This window comes from Thalassophryne amazonica, chromosome 6 (assembly GCF_902500255.1).
Source record: "Thalassophryne amazonica chromosome 6, fThaAma1.1, whole genome shotgun sequence".
In the NCBI taxonomy this organism is placed as follows: domain Eukaryota; kingdom Metazoa; phylum Chordata; class Actinopteri; order Batrachoidiformes; family Batrachoididae; genus Thalassophryne; species Thalassophryne amazonica.
Window position 1 is genome coordinate 10,467,468 of NC_047108.1, and position 22,226 is coordinate 10,489,693.

Genomic DNA, 22,226 nt, shown 5'->3' on the forward strand with positions numbered 1-22,226 from the left:
GCTCGATAGACCAACAATCCCGCAAAAGCGGGATTTGTATTGATTATTATGTAGTATAATCAGGAAAGTGTTATTTATGTAACATATGCATTGATTTGTATAATGGCACTGTTTATCATGTTGATCATTTTCATTTTTATGTGGATTCCAGTGCTGGTTCATTTTGGTGTATAATTTACGCCACCTCTCGACCTGGTGTATATTTTCAGCGCAGCGTACGCCAACGACCACACTGATCAATGCCAAGTAGCGCAGCCGTTTTGGCGTACACCCCATATACGCTCAAATATCGCCGTACGCATGTTGATACATGAGGCTCATTGTCTTTGTGGTGTATTCAATTGAATATAGGTTGAAGAGGATTTGCAAATCATTGTATTGTTTTTTTTAACATTTTACACAACATCCCAACTTCATTGGAACTGGGGTTGTGTAATCGTCTGAATTATCTACCTGTTGCTACATGTACAGAAGGGCTGGATTGTCATTCCTACACTCATATTGTTATATTTAATAAAAAACAATAAGCGCACGCAGGAGGCGATCACTGTTGCTGCTGCCACTGCCGCTACGTTGAATTACCATTGGAAATGACATGACTTTTTGTTGTTTCAAATTCAGCAGTTGCTTGTGGCAGGAGCATGGTTTTCATTTTATTTTTGGTGAAATAATTCATTGTATCCACACAAAAGATTAATTATGGCATATATAAGGTGCCTGAGCCCAGTGAAGCTGACATCCCCCCCCCCCCGATAAAAAAATAACAAATAATTTGTTCAAATTTTTTGACAGTTTAAAAATCCTGACAAAGCGCCAGCTGCAGGAACAAAGCTGTGCGAAGGTTAAACAATGCCAAGGAAAGTGAACGAAAGTCCAGATTTCTTGTTTTTTTGGGCTTTGTTACCCTTTGTTAATTGCCGTGTGACCGGGCCATAACTAGCCCAGCCCATTCAATGAAATGTCTAGCAAGCTTTACTAGCTAGCTTATGGCTGGCTTTAAAATGAGCCTGAGCCTGCTTACTTATTATTAATGTTAAAAGTTATTTATTTTACCCAGAAGTACCACCAGTGGGAATGACCCAAAAATGTACTGCTTCCAGCCACAGCCGTACTGAAAGAAAAAAACAAAAAAAACAATGCAGGCTGCATTTGCAGACTGCAGAATGCAGACTTCCAACATGTGGGAAGTCTTTTGAAACTGTGTGGGACAGATCTGGCCTTCGGTCTGATCCTGTCAGATCTCCGTGTCGATGTACGGACTCAACAACGAAACAAGAACAAGAGTGAGCAACAGGCATGAAGAATTGAAGCTGCTGCAGCAATCTAAATATCCCAGCACAGTCACTGTGGATAAATCCACTCTGACTCGGGTCCTTCTCCCCCGATTGCTCAGTTTAGATGGGCGTCCAGCTCTAGGAAGAGTCCTGGTGGATCCAAACTTCTTCCATAAACTTCTTCCATTTAAAGTTGATGGAGGCCACTGTGCTCATTGGGACCATCAAAGCAGCAGAAATATTTCTGTTCCCTTCCCCAGATTTGTGCCTCGAGACAATCCTGTCTCAGAGGTCTACAGACAGTTGACTTCATGTTTGGTTTGTGCTCTGACATGCACTGTCATCTGTGGGACCTTATATGTAGACAGGTGTGTGTCTTTCCAAATCATGTCCAATCAACTGAATTTACCCCAGATGGACTCCAGTTTAGCTGTGGAAACATCTCAAGAATGATCAGTGAAAACAGGATACACTCGAGCTCATTGTTGAGCTTCATGGCAAAGGCTGTGAATACTTATGTACACGTGATTTCTTAGTTTTTTGATTTTTCATGAATTTGCAACAATCTAAAAAAAAACATTTTTCACAGTCATTATGGGGTATTGTGTGTAGAAGGAAAAAAATGAATTTCATCCATTTTGGAATAAGGCTGTAACATAACAAAATGTGGAAAAAGTGAAGTGCTGTGAATGCTTTCTGGATGCAGTGCACAGTTTAGTCTTTAGGTCAGTTGCTTAGCATTAGGGTTAGCATGACCTGACTGCCTCCACTGTGAGGAGCAGGGTTTATCATGCGCTTTCTTAAAAATACATAGTTATGTAAATATGTATTTTTAGTGTATTATAAATGCTAATGTTACCTCGTTAGCAATGCTAGCCTGAGGCTAACAGGCTAGTGTTTGGTTGAAATCTCGCTAGCATCACATAAAGCAGTGCTTAGCAACCTGACATCTAGCATGAACAATTAAAGTGCTAATGTTTGCATGAAAACCTGCATCACTTAATGCAATAGTAATGGGCTAATGATAGCATGAGCTGCCTCCATTGTGAGCAAGAGGATTTATAATGTGCTTAGAAATACATACTTATATGAATATAGGCTAATGTTAGCTCATTACCAATGTTAACACGAGACTAAGGTGGCTAATGTAAGCATGGAAACTTCCTAGCGTCACATAATGCAGTGCTAGTGGCCTGACAGAGCATGAAAATTTGCTAACAAGCTAACATCTGCATGAAAACTAAGTTGGTTCCAATCCTCCAGCCAATGCAAAGGAGTTGGTATCGGGTTATTTGGTCACATGACTTTTAGTCCGGATTCTGACATTTTGCTAATTGGCCGAGACACGCTGCTCTCTGATTGGCCGCAGCCTTTGTTTACAATGTAGCACTGGTACCACAGTATCTGGAGGAGTGGAACCAACTTGTATTTTCTGCGGTTATGCCACAGCCAATCACAGAGTGTGGTGTGATAGCCAATAGCGGCCAACATATCGTATGGACCAATCACAGCCATGTTTTCAAAAACGCACTACCAGTCTCTGTATAAGAGACAGAACATGCTAGCATCACTTAACACAATGCTAATGGACTAACATTTGCATAAGCTGCTTCCATTGTGAGCAACAGGATTTATAATGTGCTTATAAATACAACATACTTACATACACACATGCTAATGTTAGCTTACCAGCGATGATAACATGAGGCTAACGGGTTGATGGGTTGATATTAGCATGAAAACTCACTAGCATCGCATTACAATGTTAATGGCCTGACACTTTAGCCTGAAAGCGTGTTAGCATCACTGACCATGATGCTAATGGGCTAACGTTGGCATGACATGCCACCATTGTGAGCAACAGGATTTAAATGAAGCCAACAGCTACAATTTTTCTTCATAAAGTCTTACTCCACATTTTCCTTTAATTTTACATGTTACCTGGATAAAATGATAATCTCTCTGTGGTTTAAATAACTGATATCTTGAGATATGATGCCTGAGGTTTGTTTTTTGTTTTGTGTCTCTCAGTGTCCCAGCAGCACTTATGGAAGCTACAGCTCGACCAGAGAGTATCCCGACGACGTCATCTTCTTCAGCAGGACTCACCCACTGCTGCAGGTGCAGCTGATGGTTCACTTTAATACGTTACACTTATTTAAATAAGACTGTGGCCCATTTTACAGCCAGGTCATCTAAAGGCGGTTTAAAGATATAAACTGACCACTGCAGCTCTTTGAGCTTCTTAATTATCATCACAGCCATGCTTGGCTTATCTCAAAAATTAACCGGTTAACTTTCACAGGGGATTAATTCACACTCAGTTTTATGTTGTCTTAGGAACATGTTCTGCCTCTGGGAGAGCGCCCCCTCTTGGTTAGGGTGGGCGTTCACTACAAGTTCAGCAAACTGCAGGTGGACAGAGTGGAGGCCGTGGACGGCACCTACGACGTCCTCTTCATTGGCACAGGCAGGTTTCTGAAAGTTCAGGAGCGTGCACATGAAAGCTGAGGTATATGTGAATTATTGTCAAACTCTGCGCTGTGCTTAATGCAGACTCTGGAGTGGTCCTGAAGGCGATCCACCTGCCCCGAGAGCACGGTCAAGGTCAGGAGGTCACTCTGGAGCAGCTGCAGGTCTTTCAGGTGCATAAAATGTAATGTTTCATGTTCTTTGTTTTTACCACCAGAGACCAGTTAGCTCTGAAGCTGCACTTATGTTCAGTGCGAGAGAACCCAAATGCATGACACAGATTTGTGGTGAAGGTCATGGGAGACGGGAGGTTTGTTTGAAAGAGGGAGAGAGGAGCGCCATGCCCACAACACACAAATACATGCAGGGAGAGAAAACTGCTCAATTCCCAACAAACATGCAGAGATTCAAGTTCTCGGTCGCTACAACAGATTTCCTTCAGATGGGCTGCCAAAGGGTAGATTTCGTGCTGACGGCGTCCTGATGCAGAATCAAGGCTGGATGTAAGATATAAAATTTACCTTGTTCAAAATGTTCAAAAAGCAGTTTCTAGAATAGTGTCTCTGTTTTGCTTTTGGGTTTTTTTTTCCCCTGGTCGTGTCCTGCCTGCAGGGTGGGGGGGGGCAGTGTGTTCAAGTGTGTCACAGTGAGCACAGTCCAGAGATCTACAAACATATTTTGAAACTTTTCTTTCAAAATCTGCTCTGAGTGTCTCTGTGAGTGTCCTCACTGCAGTTAAACTAAAAACACAGCTGCAGACCTGCGACTGCATTGACAAGAAACACTAACATTTTCCCCCCAAAATACACGTACACCTAAAATCTCTTTCTGAGGACGACATGATATAAATGTGCTGATAAAACCTTCTTACCTCTCAGTCAGGCTGCACTTTCCACATAAATACACAAATTCTTAATTGTTCCTGCTCAAAGACTGCAAACCAGGGGCGCATCTAGACGGAAAGAGGTTGTTTTGGGGGCACGGGCTCCCCACAACACCCTCTTGATTAAAGGTCCACTTTTGAAGATATTTTTCATACTGTTACTACTTATGATAATAAAAATAATAGCAATATTAACAACTAAGATGTCTAAGTCAGTATTTCTCTGAGCCTAAGTTTTACTATAGATCAGGACTAAGTTTAACTGATGATCCATATAAAAATAAGTGTAGTTAATTTAACTTTTCTGCATAATCGAAGTGGGATATGAAGCAAAATCTTTTTTTTATGTAATGTCTAAGCTCAGGGTCTGTACTGGGTCTGTTTGGGGTTCTAGCTTTAAAATCAGGTCAGTTGGGATGAGGGAAGCCAGTAATATAAAAATGAGTACAGCTCTTGTGGTTAGTAATTTTATCAAGTTATATCAATTTTGCTTAAAGGCAAAGAAAATGTGAAAATGTGCAAAATAAAATACAAACACAAAACACATTAAGCAGCACAACTAAACTGAGGCGGACTGAGGTGAGAAAATAGTCATCAAAAAACCTCCAGAATGCATCCGTGGACATCAAAAATCCCAAATTTTCTGAATAAAGTAAAAGCTGTAGAAAAGCTGTCCCTTTAAAATGTGTTTATCCTGAAATATTTAAATAATGTGTAGGTTAAAGTCTTTCTATAATATGATGCTGCATTAGAAAAGAGCAGCAATAGTTAGTGAGTGAAATATAATCTTGTTCAGCAGGAGAACAATTTGCTCTTTTCTTCGACGTCTCCACCTTGTTTTACCTTAAACTCTAGGATGCGGTCGCACAAGGGTTTCTATAAAAAGGTAGATGATGACAGCTTATGATTTAGCCGTGAAATTTTTTTCAGTCAGATGATTTTTTTTTTTTTTTTTTTGCTTTAATCCCTGAACATGTTACATGTGTTAGATTTATTGACCCCAAGATTGTGTTTGGAGTCAAAAGGTTAAGGCCACTACAGCATACTTTAGAAAAAACTTGTGAGCACAGTAACTTATTTCCTAATTGTCTGATTGCACTGTGACCCCGAGAAGCCTATTAATTTGGAGGGTCAAAAGCTCAGTGTACATTGTAAAATATTTCTGCAGAAAAGCATCACCAGGGCGCCATCTTTTATGCAGACTAGGCGCTTGTTCCTACAACTGTAGCTTCAGCTCATTACAAAATTAATTCCACTGGAACCTCATATTGAAAAACTCAGGCTGAACTTGGATTCTCTTTCTGTGCTTTTATTTTTTTTTAAATGCTGTTTAAAGTAAAAATATGTGCTTTTCTTTTCGGTCTATGCAAAGTTCTTATTCTCTTTTGTCTTGTGCAGCACAAATCAGCGGTGACAGCCATGACGCTCTCAAAGAAAAAGGTAACACAGGGGAGAGAAATAAAAATTGACTTCTCAAACTTCCACACTCTGCTCACAGCATCACACTTTTCACTCGTCTCTCCACCTTATGTCTCCAAGGACAACTTCATCAGCAGTTGCTATGGTTACAGTGCCTCAGACACCTCAGTAATGATGAAGCCGAACCACACACACACACACACACACACACACACACACACTACAAATGCACCTTGTATTATAAAAACATGTGGTCTCATTCACTCTGTCATCCTCCACCCTCTTTCCCTCATGTGCATCTTCTTCCTTTTTTTTCTGTAATCTCCAGCTTTACATCTAGATTTTTTATGTTTGCTATGTTAGTTTGTTTATTGTCAGAGTCACTCAAGAGGTTTTGAATAGATTTTCATTAAACCGAATGAAAAACATGTTTGTTGTAAGAGGAAAACACTGATGCGGATCCAGATCTGGAACTGGATCCATGATTTAGCTCTTAGTTTCTTTATTGTTAGCACATGACTGTAGTTTATCAAAGCAAGAATATTAAAAAATGTACACACAACAACACTGGTTAGATGATGAATTTTAAAGGCACACTCTAAGAAATAAAACATTAAATTTAATTGATAAAGTTAAAGTAACTTTTTCCACATAACATTGTCAATTACGTGCAAAACAATATTGTAGTTGAAAGTAATTAAATCAAATGAAACATTATTACTTAAATCCCTAAAATTAACAATTGCAATTATATTGAAAATAATAGTATTAATTACATTTAAAACCCTTGTTTCATTTCTTAGAGTGTAACATGCACTTACAGATCGTATCCTTCTGCTGACATAATAAAGACAGAAAAGGATCTTTGTGAGGTCATAAGGCAAAAATGTTAGTGAGTGCTATTAAAAAGAAAACATATCTCACAGACTTAAATCACATAAAAGAAATAGTTCAGCAACAGCAAAAGAATTTAAGTCAACTCAGCCTCACAGTTTGCTCAACATCTTATCACAAAATACCCAGGCTGGATTGATATATTTACCTCCAGATAATGATGCGTATTGTGATACTTGTGTGCTGATTCAGTACACACTGCAATTGTGTATTGAGTCACAAAAGTGTTGTGATTCAATATTACAATGTGTCATGATTTTTTTTCTTTTTTGTAACACTACACCTTGAGGAAAAAGTTGACTAATATGCTTATATAGATTATATAATAAGTCATATTTACAAAACAATTCGCATCGTATTTTTATGTTCAGGAGCATCATCCTGCATGTTTGGTTATTAAATAAAACACTTTTGATGTGTCACAGCGCTTCAGGCAGGCAAACTCTTCTTGATATTGTAGATTAACATTTTTCTGTGCTCGGGGTGAGTTGAGTGCCACTGCCGAGACGCCCTGAGTACCTCAGCAAATGCCCCACGTTAGACTAGTTCAGAGCTCACCCAGACCCCCACATTAATATCACGTTAAAAGTCCAGAAAAGTGTTGCACTTCTTGAGGTCACTGCAGTGAAACCAGTACAGAGCCACATTGGGATTCGGCACATGTTTTACACTGTATGCTCTTCCTGACACAACTCCACTGGTACTTGGAGAAACACACCCAGCTCCTGGTCTTCCCAAGTGATCTTCAAACCAAGTACTAGTCAGGACCTGCTGGTACTCTGCTTCCCTTCTGAGGTCTGTCTGGATCAGCTGTACACGGAGCAGAGCGGCTGCTAAGAGACCAGAAAATTAAAATGCCAATATTCTAGCCAAAATAATGTGAATATTTATGAAAATTAAGAAAATCTATTACTATGTTACTATGTTCTTATTAGCTTCATGCTTTTGGGGCCCCACATGTGCACTGAAAACTGCTGCACCTACCACACATTAAGTTCATTCTCAGCTTTATGTTATATGGCTGGGGGGGCCTGGCTGCCTTTTTGTTTCTGTCCTTTGTTTCTCCTTCCAGGTGGCTTGCATTTGGGACTGAGTGGCTGTGTTGCTGAGGTTATCAGGACCTCACCCTGATCACCTGCAGCTCGTCAGGACTCACAGCTGAGGTGCATCTATATGGATTGGAACATGGTGGCATTTAAGACTGGAGTATACAGTGTGTATTTGCCAGAGACTCGACCTTGTGACCAGACGGGTGAGATCGTCGTCTCGGGAGCCATCTCATCATCAGTGGATGCAGAGAACGTCCAGGGTTTGATGCACGGTCTGTGAAAGAGGAGGGGGTGAGGTCTCACGCTCGTCAGCACACTTCCTGAGGTACGTTAGATTTTGTGACTAACATTTATACAGTCAGTAAATGTGGTGTCCCTCACACCTTTATTATATTGAGCTGTATGTTAGTCATGTATCGGCTTCCACTGCAGTGGAGTTTTGTGAACTGGATGTTCCATGCCTGCAGGTTGGGAAGCTGATTAGTAATCAAGCCAGGAAGTGTTTGCTGTTTGTACACCTTTAAGTGTTCTCTCTGTGTGTAGAGTGTGGACTCACATAATGGTTCCTTCTTTCACAGACTCGGTTTGTTGCGGCCACCTGGGGGGTGTCGGCGGGGTCCTTGAGTCCGAACAGCTTCTGGCTCCGGACCGTTAGCGCTGCTGGGAGCGCACCACGCCAGACCGCACTTTCTGTTATTTTTGTATCACTGTTATGTATTAAATTCAGTTAGCCTTTGTACCGTGCTCTGCTTATTTCATACTGGTCCTTCAAACGCTGGTCGGTTCTCCGAGCTGCGTCCGACCCATAACACTTTAATGACCTGAGAATTTCTATTAGTTGAACCCAGCAAGATAAATACTGATCTTTGAGCCAGTTTTCCCTCTTTGTCACCCTCTCTCTCTTTTCACTCCTCCTCTCTGTCTAGCAGTGGTTGTTTGTTGGCTCCAGGGAGGGCGTGGCCCAGCTGGCCCTGTATCAGTGTGAGCTCTACGGTCAGGCCTGTGCTGAATGCTGCCTGGCCAGAGACCCGTACTGCACCTGGGACGGGCATGCCTGCAGCCCCTACATGCCCACCGTGCGCAGGTACGTCCATGTCTACCAGATGAGGCAAAAGGTTTTAGACACTCCACAAGTTTAGTAACGACATCATATTTGATTTTATTGTCATCAAAGGAAACAAGCAAAAAAATAAGAATCCAAAAGTCAAACTATAAACCACATAAAAAGAAGTAAAAAAGAAAAGAAAAAAAAAACCTTTGTCTTTACATCACAACACAAATGGCTCCTTATATTCAGTTGATAATAAATTGATCAAAAACTACTTAAATGACAGCAGAACTGTGTTTTTTTTTAAATATAAATATATATATATAGATAATTTATCATGTTAAGGGCAGGATTCTGGACTTTTTTTTCAAACAGCATCTGATACTTTTAATAACTTGCAATGTTTTGAATAAAATGATGTTTCTGTATTTTCTGCTGATTTTTACTTTGAACATTGTTTTAATCTGAAACCTGATACGTTGATATTATGAGGTTTCACTCATTGATGAAGGATTGTTCCTCATTTTATTGCACGTGATGAGATGATGAGAACAGTGTTTGAGTGCACGTTGTTGTGTCAGTCCTGTGCTTGGTGCACATGGAGACAGTGTGATGCGTCCTCACGGTGCGTGACCCAGACCTCAGTGTGAGTCAGCATCCTGCACACACAACTTTAAGATGCACCGTGGTCTGCAGCTTGTCAGGACTTTTGATGTTTTGGAGGAGTTTTGGGTTTGAAAGGACACTCAGAGAGCACAACACCAACAGCTCGCATTTTAGACACCAGTTCACCCAAATTCATTCCGTGAGACCAGAATATGTGGTTCTGTGTGGCCTTGACATTTGACCAGTTTTGTCTAAAACTGAACCACTTTATTCTCGACTTGCATGCAGCGCGTCCACCATATTTAATCCTTACAGACTCCAAAGGCTTTAAGTAAGGCAGTCGTAACCCAAATTGGAAAGTTTGTTGCGTGCAGAGAAGTTTTTCTCTGCAGTTTCCCCACAAAGTCCACATCTCTGCATATGCTTTTAGCACAACTCATTAGGCCACTTTTTCTTATGTACCTGTTTAGAGCCCGACCAATATATCAGCCGGCCGATATTATCGGCCGATATAAGCCCTTTTCAAAGTACTCACTATCGGCCGAAATTTTGCCGATAGAACGCCGATAATTTCTCATAAACAGAACAGTTACTGAAATAATGTTTGTCGGCAATGTAAAATGTCCTTGCACCGTTTGTCCAGTAGATGGAGCTCTGACTCCATTCAACTGAGAGCTGCTTACACCCCTGCTTAAATGTGTTTATCACCGGCCCCCGTAGTTCACCGTCACACTGCACTGATCAGCTGACAAAAGCATACAAGTAAGTTTATAAGGATGTTGTTTGTAATAACTTTGCGATTACATTCACCCCACATTTCTGCCATTTCAGTACAACTCACTTTGATTAACTCAGTTTATGTAGTAATGTGTCAAATGTGCTTCATTGCGTCGGTCACGCTTTTTATTAAGCCCACGTTGTGTAGACTTTATTTCTAGCATGAAAAGCTTTCGTTTACTGCTAAGAGGTTGAAACATTCAGATTCACTGGTCGTCCGGAAGGGTTCCGGGAATTACTGCCGTTCGCCATTAACCCTCTGGGACCAAGCTTTACTAAATTGTAAATAACTTTTTAATGATATGAGATAGAAACTTACTCTTTTTTTGCTGAAAAGGTAACTCCGCAGACTTTCGATCCACCGTCGGCCATCTTGGTACTCCTCATAGAAGATGTGTGATAATGTACGCAATGTGAGTGTCCAATCGGAATTGGTTCTCCGTCACATGGTTTTCCAAAATCCAATCATAGGGCAGATTTACCTCACATGATACGGCAAAGATCGTTTTCAGGAGTGATATCTTACTAGTTAGCCCGTTTGAATAGCCCCCTAACTGCTCATATTACATTTTTGAATTTTTTTGAACTTGAAAATTCTTCTCTGTTATAAAGTTAATCAATATGAGGACAAAGCTTCAGCTTTTAGCTCATACCTTTTTTTGTTAAGGGTCCAAAAAAGAACATTTTATTCATAAAAAAAAAAAATAATAATATTGGCTGATTTATCGGCTATTGGCAAATCAGCCGATTTATCGATTATCTGCATTTTTTTCATCCAAATATCATTATCGGCATCGGCCTCAAAAACTCCATATCGGTCAGGCTCTATACCTGTTCTTATGTTTCATATGTAAGTGCAGCCATTAGATTGGAATCTGCCAGTACCAGTGACTGGCAGTTTGAGCTTTCTGCTCAAGCTTGCATTCTGACTTTCTCAGACGTTTTATGCATGCATACAAATAAAAAAATGACCAAAAAAGTGAACAAATTAACAGGACTGTGAAAACTCAGTGGATCCGCAGGATTCCCCGGATTTCATCATGGGGAGGGGGGGGTGGGGTGGGGTTTTAGTGATGTACTCTTTAATCGTGAACACTGAGTTTTTAAAATGCTTATCGCAGCGTGCGCTTTTTTTACGACATCATGTAAGTTTTATAAGTCTGCGGACACTGATCTATGTGTTACAGATACAAATCAGTTTCCTCGGATCTGCTGAGTTTTGTGAAGGAAAAATGCCACTCAGAGTGTAGCTGTTATGACAGTTGTCGTAAAGCAGGACTGGTTGGTTAACTGCTGTGACGCTGTGTGGCTCCTGTGTGGTGCTTAAGCTAAATGTAGCATGTGGACATCCCAAACTTTTAGAGCTTTCAAGTTTTTAAAAAGATTTGTGCAGCATGTCTGTGTCACGGAGCGACGTCGCACAGAGAGAAGATGGCAAGAAAGACTGTTTGAAAAAGTCTTATCAGGACAAGAATCCATGGAGTCGTCGCTGGCTTCATGAACACACCTGAAAGATAAAAGAAATGGGAAAAGTGAACTGTGCCCTCTCGGGAAAACATGGTAAGAATTTTTCTCTCCCTGGAAAATAAACATTCTGCTGTTCAAACAGGATTTTAGACAAGATTATGTGACTTTTTTCACTAAAATGTAGGATCATTTAAATACGAGGTCTATTAGAAAAGTATCCGACCTTATTATTTTTTTAAAAACCATATGGATTTGAATCACGTGTGATTACATCAGCCAAGCTTGAACCCTCGTGGGCATGCAAGAGTTTTTTTCACGCCTGTCGGTGACGTCATTCGCCTGTGAGCACGCCTTGTGGGAGGAGTGGTCCAGCCCCCTCGTCGGAATTCCTTTGTCTGAGAAGTTGCTGAGAGACTAGCGCTGTGCTTCATCAAAATTTTTCCAAAACTGTGAGGCACATCCGAGTGGACACCATTCAACAAATTAAGCTGGTTTTCAGTGAAAATTTTAACGGCTGATGAGAGATTTTGGATTGTTACAGTCGCTGTAAGGACTACCCACGGAGCGGGACGTTGCGCAGCGCTCCGAGGCGACGTCATCAGCCTGTTTCAAGCTGAAAACCTCCAAATTTAAGCCTCTGTTGACCCAGGACGTCGTGAGAGAACAGAGAACTTTCAGAAGAGGTCGGAATCAGCAGTTTATCCGGACATTCCACTGTTAAAGGAGATTTTTTTAATGAAAGATGTGCGGACGGATTGGTGCGTCGGCTCCATTTGTAAAATCCAGGCGACTTTTGGTGGCTTTCAGTGGAGTGAGTATCTGAGAAATTGTTTAACAGCAGGGCATGTTCCAACTTGTCCTTAAGGCTTCCAACGGAGGTGTTTTTCCTGTGGCGGGCACCATAATTTTTTGCACCTGCGTATACGTTTTCCCCTCTCCAATCAACTTTTTAATCAAGCTACGCTGTTCTTCTGAACAATGTCTTGAACGTCCCATTTTCCTCAGGCTTTCAAAGAGAAAAGCATGTTCAACAGGTGCTGGCTTCATCCTTAAATAGGGGACACCTGATTCACACCTGTTTGTTCCACAAAACTGACAAACTCACTGACTGAATGCCACACTACTATTATTGTGAACACCACCTTTTCTACTTTTTTTTACTAATAGCCCAATTTCATAGCCTTAAGAGTGTGCATATCATGAATGCTTGGTCTTGTTGGATATGTGAGAATCTACTGAATCTACTGGTACCTTGTTTCCCATGTAACAATAAGAAATATACTCAAAACCTGGATTAATCTTTTTAGTCACATAGCACTACTATTATTCTGAACACTACTGTATGTGACTCTGTCAGCTTGACAGAGCTGCAGCATGAGCATAAACTTCAAGTACTGCTTGTCCATCCTTATCATATTCAGTATCGTAGCTTTGGCGTGGCGTGGTTTTTCTTGCAGCAACACTTCACCTGGCACAATGCCCTTTTCCCTGTGTCAGGTGTGGGTGGTTGTTGTTGAAGGTTTTCCTGATTCACCTCCTTGGCTCGCTTGCAAGCTCCACCAAGAAGTTCATCCGTCTCTCCTTGACCCCAGTGCATGCCTGATAAAGCACATGTGCATTCATTGCTGCAATGTCAGTCATGTTGTAAAACACAGCAGCTGGCCAACACCGTGTTCCTGAACATACATTTTGTAGATAAGGCTTGTCCACTGACCCTGTATTATTTTTTGATTCTCACAATATACAATATAAATATTCATCAGATGTGTGTGTTTATTTACAAAAACATGTTCTCACCTTTATGTTTACCATCAGCATTTAGAAATTTGTTCATATTAAATTCACAGATTCATTCATATAACACCAAACAGAATAGTCATCTTCACCTTCTTTTCTATAAAACTAAACATGGTCTGTTTTCCATCAGATATTGTGTTGTACAAATATGGAATGATAAAAGAAATGTAACAGAGAGCTCATCATCATTGCAAACTTTTAAAAGAAAATTGCCTTTACATTTAATTCATGAAGTTTAGTTTTGTTTTTTCAGTCTTAAATTTGTTCAATTTTTTTTATTTGTATGCATAACACTTCTTTCTCAAAGTCAGAATGCAAGCTTGAGCAGAAAGCTCAAACTGCCAGGCACTGGTACTGGCACATTCCAATCTAATGGCTGCACTTACATATGAAACATAAGAACAGGTACATAAGAAAAGGTGGCCTAATGAGTTGTAAATTACCCCAGCAGTGCCATTTGGCACCCTCCGGTCAGAATAGGAGGTGGAAGAAAAGGCTGGATTTTCGAATGTTAGGCAACTGAAACATTCACATCTGCACAAAATAAGAGCTAGAAAAAAATTAAAATCTGCAGTCTGCACTTGTACACTGAAAGTTGCTCTGAAAATCTGCAAGTCCATTTCCATTCTCGCTTGTTTATTTGTTGTTGTTTATGGCCTATGTCCATTAATCCGCACATGCAGTAGTGTTCAGAATAATAGTAGTGCTATGTGACTAAAAAAATTAATCCAGGTTTTGAGTATATTTCTTATTGTTACATGGGAAACAAGGTACCAGTAGATTCAGTAGATTCTCACAAATCCAACAAGACCAAGCATTCATGATATGCACAGTCTTAAGGCTATGAAACTGAGCTATTAGTAAAAAAAAGTAGAAAAGGGGGTGTTCACAACAATAATAGGATTGTGGCATTCAGTCAGTGAGTTTGTCAATTTTGTGGAACAAACAGGTGTGAATCAGGTGTCCCCTATTTAAGGATGAAGCCAGCACCTGTTGAACATGCTTTTCTCTTTGAAAGCCTGAGGAAAATGGGACGTTCAAGACATTGTTCAGAAGAACAGCGTAGTTTGATTAAAAAGTTGATTGGAGAGGGGAAAACTTATAGGCAGGTGCAAAAAATTATGGGCTGTTCATCTACAATGATCTCCAATGCTTTAAAATGGACAAAAAAAACAAAACAGAGATGCGTGGAAGAAAATGGAAAACAACCATCAAAATGGATAGAAGAATAACCAGAATGGCAAAGGCTCACCCATTGATCAGCTCCAGGATGATCAAAGACAGTCTGGAGTTACCTGTAAGTGCTGTGACAGTTAGAAGATGCCTGTGTGAAGCTCATTTATTTGCAAGAATCCCCCGCAAAGTCCCACTGTTAAATAAAAGACATGTGCAGAAGAGGTTACAATTTGCCAAAGAACACATCAACTGGCCTAAAGAGAAATGGAGGAATATTTTGTGGACTGATGAGAGTAAAATTGTTGTCCAAGGGCTGCAGACAGTTTGTGAGACGACCCCCAAACTCTGAATTCAAGCCACAGTTTACATTGAAGACAGTGAAGCATGGTGCTGCAAGCATCATGATATGGGCATGTTTCTCCTACTATGGTGTTGGGCCTATATATCGCATACCAGGTATCATGGATCAGTTTGGATATGTCAGAATACTTGAAGAGGTCATGTTGCCTTATGCTGAAGAGGACATGCCCTTGAAATGGATGTTTCAACAAGACAATGACCCCAAGCATACTAGTAAACAAGCAAAATCTTGGTTCCAAACCAACAAAATTAATGCCTCGCAGATGCGAAGAAATCATGAAAAATTGTGCTTATACAACTAAATACTAGTTTAGTGATTCACAGGATTGCTTAAAAAGCAGTTTGAACATAATAGCTTTGAGTTTGTAGCGTCAACAGCAGATGCTACTATTATTGTGAACACCCCCTTTTCTGCTTTTTTTTTTTACTAATAGCCAAATTTCATAGTCTTAAGAGTGTGCATATCATGAATGCTTGGTCTTGTTGGATTTGTGAGAATCTACTGAATCTACTGGTACCTTGTTTCCCAGGTAACAATAAGAAATATACTCAAAACCTGGATTAATCTTTTTAGTCACATAGCACTACTATTATTCTGAACACTACTGTATGTAAAAATTGTCATCACTCGCTTTCAAAGATCCGTGCGAAATATTACCCATGTGCTATTTAACGCAATCCGTATGCGCAGTCGTAAAGTCGACCAAAACATCTTCCCCGCACACTTATTCAACATTATAGTCCTTTACCTTACAAGGTAGTGCAAGGTGAAAGGTCATGTGGCCAACAGAAAGGTAATATATGACTCCATATTAGTATTTCATATGCCCTTGAGTCATGTGGACCATTATTTTGGCCCTTTTTGCACTCAGCGCTCAGGTTTCACTCATATGCGCCCTCTAGATAACAAAGTGCGATTGGACACATTTCAAGTGGATTTGTACCGTGACTTTGACGGTCATTAGATTGTACGCTGCGTAACCTCCACCCATCCAGACGGGCTGAGAGAGTGCATGTGGTGTGTGTGTGTGTGTGTGTGTGTGTGTGTGTGTGTGTGTGTGTGTGTGTGTGTGTGTGTGTGTGTGTGTGTGTGTGTGTGTGTGTGTGTGTGTGTGTGTGTTTTCACCGTGTGATGGAGTGATGATCAGACCAGGTTGGACCTCACCTTGCACCCAGTGCATGCTGGGAAATGTTCCATCACCTCCTCATAATCCCTGCAGGGATAACGAGTAGAAGACGTGTGGACAGATGGTGTGTGTTATTTGACTGTCATTGTGTTTGTCTTATTAACTCGTGAGATGTTATTCGTCATAAACCAGCGGTGCTCTGATGGACGTCCTTAATGATGATTAATTTGTTTGTCTCTGCAGGAGGAACGCTCGTCACTTAGGGGAGGACGAAGACCCGCTAACTCAGTGTGTCAGACAAGGAGGTGAGGAGCCAAAGGAACATCTGAGTTACAATGAAGCATCCGAGAGTGGAAAGCTTCCCACTCGTACTGTATTGATCCAAATATAAGACGAGCCTGATTATAAGACAAACTCACTTTTTCAAGACATATTTTTTTTAAATACTTTCAGAAGACCAAATTTTGGGGGGAAATGGTCAAAATAGCTGATTAGTTTTGTCAGTCAGTTATCAATTATTGTTAGTTAGGCTGAATCAGATAATCAGAAAGAGAGAGAAAATATTATGTGAAGCAAGAACAAAATAGTGAAAAATGTTATTAAAAAAACTGAAGTCAACATGAACAAATGAATAATTCCTTGTCTGACCCCACATCTTATTTCTTTGCCCTTGTCCAGCCGGATTGCAGGTGGAGGCGGAGCAAAGAGTGATGATGGTTGCCGAGGGTAACAGTACGTACCTGGAGTGTCTGCCTCGGTCCAGACACGCTGCTGTTACCTGGTACAAGCAGGCTGGAGAGAACAGTCCAGAACTGCACCAGGTGTGTTCAAGTTCTCGTCTCGAACAAGCCGCCCCAGTTTAAAAATAGGAGAGCGTTCAGGGAGCGCAGACCTCCACCAAGACCAAGAGTCTACTCTTCTATCATGTACCGAGTTACACCCCCCCCCCCCCCCCCCCCCACACACACACACACACACATACAAACACTTCGTTAAAGATGTTTAATGTTTAAAACCGTGTAAATGTACTTTAATTTTGTGTGCACGTCCAAAGAAGCCTGGCTGTAAAAGTGACGATTAGTATTTAAAATAATTGTTACATTTAGATTGTCCAGTTACTTTTGAGCTCTGGAATTGAAGGCTGATTTGTATTTATTTATTTGTTTTCTCTCTGTAGGTGGTCACAGGTGAGCAGATGGTGGTGATTGAGCGCGGCGTCCTGATTCGCCGGGCAGAGCTGTCTCACAGCGGCGTCTACCACTGCCAGGTGGAGGAGCACGGCTACCACTGGACCGCCGTCACTGTGCGGCTCGCCGTCTGGAGCCCTTTGGCCAATCGCTTCCTCTCCTCCTGGTCTGGCTCCTCCTATCAGGACGCAGGAAACCAACCCTGGTACCAGGACATGATGGCGCTGATCCACCCAGGAAACCTCGGCCAGCACTGCAGAGTGCTGGGATACCGCCCGCCGCGCAATCACCGCCGCTATGCATACATGGAGCAGATCAAGCAGAGTCAGAAGGGGGAGCGGAACAAGCACGGAGGAGGAGGGGGAGGAGGCAGAGGAGGGGGGAGGGAGAGTTGTGGGGAGGAAGAGCAGGAGCAAGCCCCAGCAGAGGGCGCCGAGGAGCGCCTGAATGTGTTGCACAACGGGAGGGCGGGTTTTCACCGACTTGAACGCACGCACATTTATGTTACCATAGACACACTGGGGCATACACACACAACACACACACACACACTGTATGTACAGAGATGCATGCAGCCCCCCCCCCCCCCCCCCCCACAAAAAAAAAAAATCCATCTGTTTTAGTGACAGACGTTCATACTGAACTTCATTCACCTGAAACACACGAGGACACAGAGGACTGTAAATAAAGACATAGAAGACTTAAAGTCACACAGCATGTGGAATGAAGGATGAACCGCATGTGCAAAACCACACGTGGCATTTCAAAAGTAAATGAGCAAATTAAGCATCAAGTCCTTCAAAACAAACAAAAAATGGCTGTTTTAAATGGCATCTCTGCTTGTTGTTGGTTCCTCATGAGCCGCTTTCACACTTCAGCTCCCTTTCAGGTGTTCAGATCATCATCATTATTATTATTATTATTATTATTATCATCATGTACAACTGTGCAACGGGATCATCTCATGCCCCACAGTAGCCTGTACTCAAGGTTCTGGAAATGGAGCAATATCTCCACCTGCTGGACATTTACCATTAATGTGGGTACAATACAATATCACCAAGAGCTCTAGTATCTTCAGCTGCACTTTGTCCAACAGCCTTTGATGCGTCGTACTTGTCTTACTTGCTTTCATTATCGTGTTGCATTACGGCTGCTGCAAATTTAATCCATTCATTGAGTATTATTAGTTTAACTCTGTCACCACCTAATATGGAGCCTTTACTCACATGTGAAATAATTCTATTCCATCTCTGGTGTGAGACATGCAAGTCCTAGAGATGCCATATGAGGGAAGCCACCAAATCATTGGCAGATCCAGGTGGTGCGCCTTCAGGAACAGCAGGCGTGGCCCGGCTCTGGTCCTACTCTGGAGCTACCCGTCCTCCTCACAAACAGCCCGTGTTGTTGCTGTTGTCACATGACTCGTCATTGGATCACGACTACATAAATGTTTATCTCAAATGTCAACAAAACTATGGAGGAGTCACCAAACATGGGCAGCTTTGTTAGCTGGTCTGTACCACTTCCAGCCCTTCAGGCTGATGTGTCAGCCGCCTTCTTAACATTCCCTGTTTTCAGAGAAATCCCACATCAGGCGCCTCTCTACGAGTGTATCGTCATGACCCCACAGATCCATTAATAATCAGCCATGAAAGAGGGAGAATTCATCTGTCTTTAAACCATTTCTGACCGCTGTGCCCAAACCACCCAGACGTTCTGTAGGAATCCTACAGGAATATTTCTTCAATGTCAATCCTGTAGGATGTCTGTCAGAAACTGGAGTGTCTAAGAATCTGATGCAATTCCTGTGATGAATCAGATTTTTATGTAGATTTTTTTGTAGAAATCCTATAAAAATCTGCTGTGTTTCCAGTAGAGATTCTGTAGAATCATGTAGGATTTTTAATTCTATAGAAATAACCTAGGATTTTATTTTTCTATGGGACTCCTATAGGATTCAAATCAGATAGGATTCCTATTTAGAAATTTTAGAACCCCTCTTTTCCTATAGGAATCCTGTAGAATCCTGTTGGGTTGTGTTGTTTGAACATGGTGGTAGGAAGTGATGAGTGAAGTCGTATAGGAATCCTTCCGTATTTGTACTTGTGTTGAATTAAAAATCCTACAGGTGTCCGATATGAAAACGATTGCTCAGTCAACCAGAAAGTACCTTTGAGCATCGAGGAATTTGACTTTTCCATGTCAGCAGAAAGTCTTGTGAAAGCCGTCACGTCTCGCACTGAGCTTTTCTTTAAAACAAACCCAAATTCATAACTTCACAGTATGATTCTGCAGAAACAGCAAAATTTCAAACGTCATCATACGGATGACAACAATGTGTCTCTCCATGAAGCGTAGTTGATGGGAAAAAAATGGTAATTTTTGAAAAAGTAGCATGAGGATCAAAGTGTTGGAGTAATTTGTTCAATGTTTTTATGACTTAAAATGCAGTTTGAAAGGAAGCAGCTGTGCAGTTACATCTCTGGTGCTTCAGTTCCTTATTAGTTCTGGTACTTTTAGTGTGAAAGTGTCTCTTTTTCCTCATGAGATTCCAAAACACAAAAATGTTCATTTCTGCCTCTGATCAATTCAGTTTGGAAATGTTAAATTAACACTGCTCTAAGTGCATGTGGCCCCTTTCAATACAGTGTTAAATAAACTCCATCATAGTGTAAATCCAATCCGTTATCATGAAAATGAACTCTATCAGTGTTAAATCAACTCTATCATGGGCTAAATTAAGGCAGATAGTGTTGACAGCGTTAATTTATCACTACTTATTTGGAATGGGACCAAGTGCACTCTCAGTAGTTCCCATGAGCCTCACCAGCACAATACAAAACAGAAATTTCAGACGAGTTTGCACTCCAAACTATTTTAGTTTTATTCGTGCTGCTTTTATTTTATTACTTAAAAAAAAAAAATATTATTATTTGTTAATTTTTAGTTATTAAATCATACATTCACTCAGGTTTTTTTTTTTTTTTTTTTTTTTTTGGTTCGACCACTGAAAAGTAAAAAATACGATGAACTAGAAGAGCACCCAGAGGCTCATCCTTTCACTGAGAATTCTGAATTCTTTTTTGTCCATCTGGTGTTTGTGACATCATGAGACAAAATTGCTAGTGTGAAATAAAAAAAATCTTATGTTAAAGAAATAGAAGGAAATGTTTGCAGATGTCTCACCACCAAAACTGAATCAGCTGTCCCCTGATGCAAGTCAAAATTCATCCCATCAGTCAGACATTTACAATCACATAAACTCCGCCTCTTTCTGTCAAAAGCAGCCAAATATGAGATGTCAGAGGATCCTTGAACACATCACTGGGAGTTGGAAGCATGACGGATCAGACAAAATACACACGTACACCAAAATGTGCTGTGTTGTTGATTCCAGGTCATTTTAAAATGTACGGTAAATGATTGTAAAGTCGTGTTACTAAAGTGTGAACATGCTGACAACAGAGTTGCTGCTGATTCAGAGGACTTTTCATGCTGTGAGAGGTTTGTGAATGGCAGATGACGTGGACATCCAACGTTTCAAACGGCTCACTAACACCAAGAGCTTTAGCTTCTTCAGATCACTGCGGTTTGACCGCAACATGACTGAAGATGAAAGGCTGGAAAAATAGCGCCTTTGATGAGGTCACAGAAAGGCTTTCCAAGAACATTAACCATCTGCAGGAGGTTTTCCCCTCATGCTTTTCCTCTGAGTACAAATGGCGCAGCAGGTGTGAAAAAAGAAAAGGAAAAGGGGGAAGAGCTGCAGCACAATGATGAAAATGTTCGGTGTTTGTTTTGGACTCACGTGAGTTTGGTTGTAAATATTTAGTAAAAATGTAAAGGTTTATTTTTGTGTATAACAAACAAACCTTTGGTGGTTAAAGTTTGTCAAAGAATGTTTTGCTGCTTTTAAAATATCTTTAATTATTATGATTCACTGTGTTTAAAATGGTTTTAATGCATATTTTGCTAATTAATCAGGTCTTTAATTTAATGTGTAGCAGCCAAACTGGTAATATTTAGATTTTTCAGTATTAAGAGATGTTTCTGACAGAAAACACATTTAAAATTGTCATTGTGAGTTAAAAAAAAGTATGCAGTTTTTGGTATCTAACAGACAAAAAGGTTTAAAGTTTTCTAAATTCAGCTAAAGATTTAAAAATATCAAACTGCATCTGAAATAACTTTACGTGACATTTGATATCACGTGTAGATGAAAAAAATATGTATGAACCTTGTACAGAAAATGCATGTTTCTCAACCTGTGGTTCGGGACTGAAAATGAACCACTGGTGACTTTTGGTGTTTTGCAGCCAACAAACAGGTGAAAAAAAAAAAATGCTGTGAGCACGTCTACATGAGAAATCTGCTCCCGTCTTCAATAAAGTCACGTTTATTAAAGTTGGAAACCGAGAAAGTGCAAAATGGATCTTTAATTTCACTATATGAGAAACGTCAGTTACTTTTGAGGGTAAATGGGAACAGCGAGTATGTAGAGACAACCAGAACTAGAGCACAGACCCATGTGGGTCTGTCCGCCATCACTGGATGGGTGCGGGAAGTCTTTCCACAGTTTTCCATTACACTCCACAATAGTGCAGTTTGAAGTGGCAAATTGAAAATATGCTTAATGGAGACGCAATTTATAAATATCACTATAAATATCACTACACTTTTTGTGCTC

The 22,226-nt window shown here is 40.7% G+C and overlaps 1 protein-coding gene across 1 annotated transcript in view; it reads left to right on the plus strand.

Moving 5' to 3' along the window:
• Positions 1-21,950, plus strand: part of sema3h (sema domain, immunoglobulin domain (Ig), short basic domain, secreted, (semaphorin) 3H) — a 189,698-nt gene extending 167,748 nt beyond the window's left edge. The window contains exons 11-18 of the mRNA XM_034171745.1: positions 3,306-3,395; positions 3,615-3,744; positions 3,831-3,919; positions 6,028-6,069; positions 8,918-9,075; positions 16,593-16,654; positions 17,028-17,170; positions 17,527-21,950. Coding sequence (XP_034027636.1) covers positions 3,306-3,395; positions 3,615-3,744; positions 3,831-3,919; positions 6,028-6,069; positions 8,918-9,075; positions 16,593-16,654; positions 17,028-17,170; positions 17,527-18,159 — 1,347 coding nt within the window. The 3' untranslated portion in view covers positions 18,160-21,950. The remainder of the gene's footprint in view (positions 1-3,305; positions 3,396-3,614; positions 3,745-3,830; positions 3,920-6,027; positions 6,070-8,917; positions 9,076-16,592; positions 16,655-17,027; positions 17,171-17,526) is intronic.
• Positions 21,951-22,226: the final 276 nt, after the last annotated feature.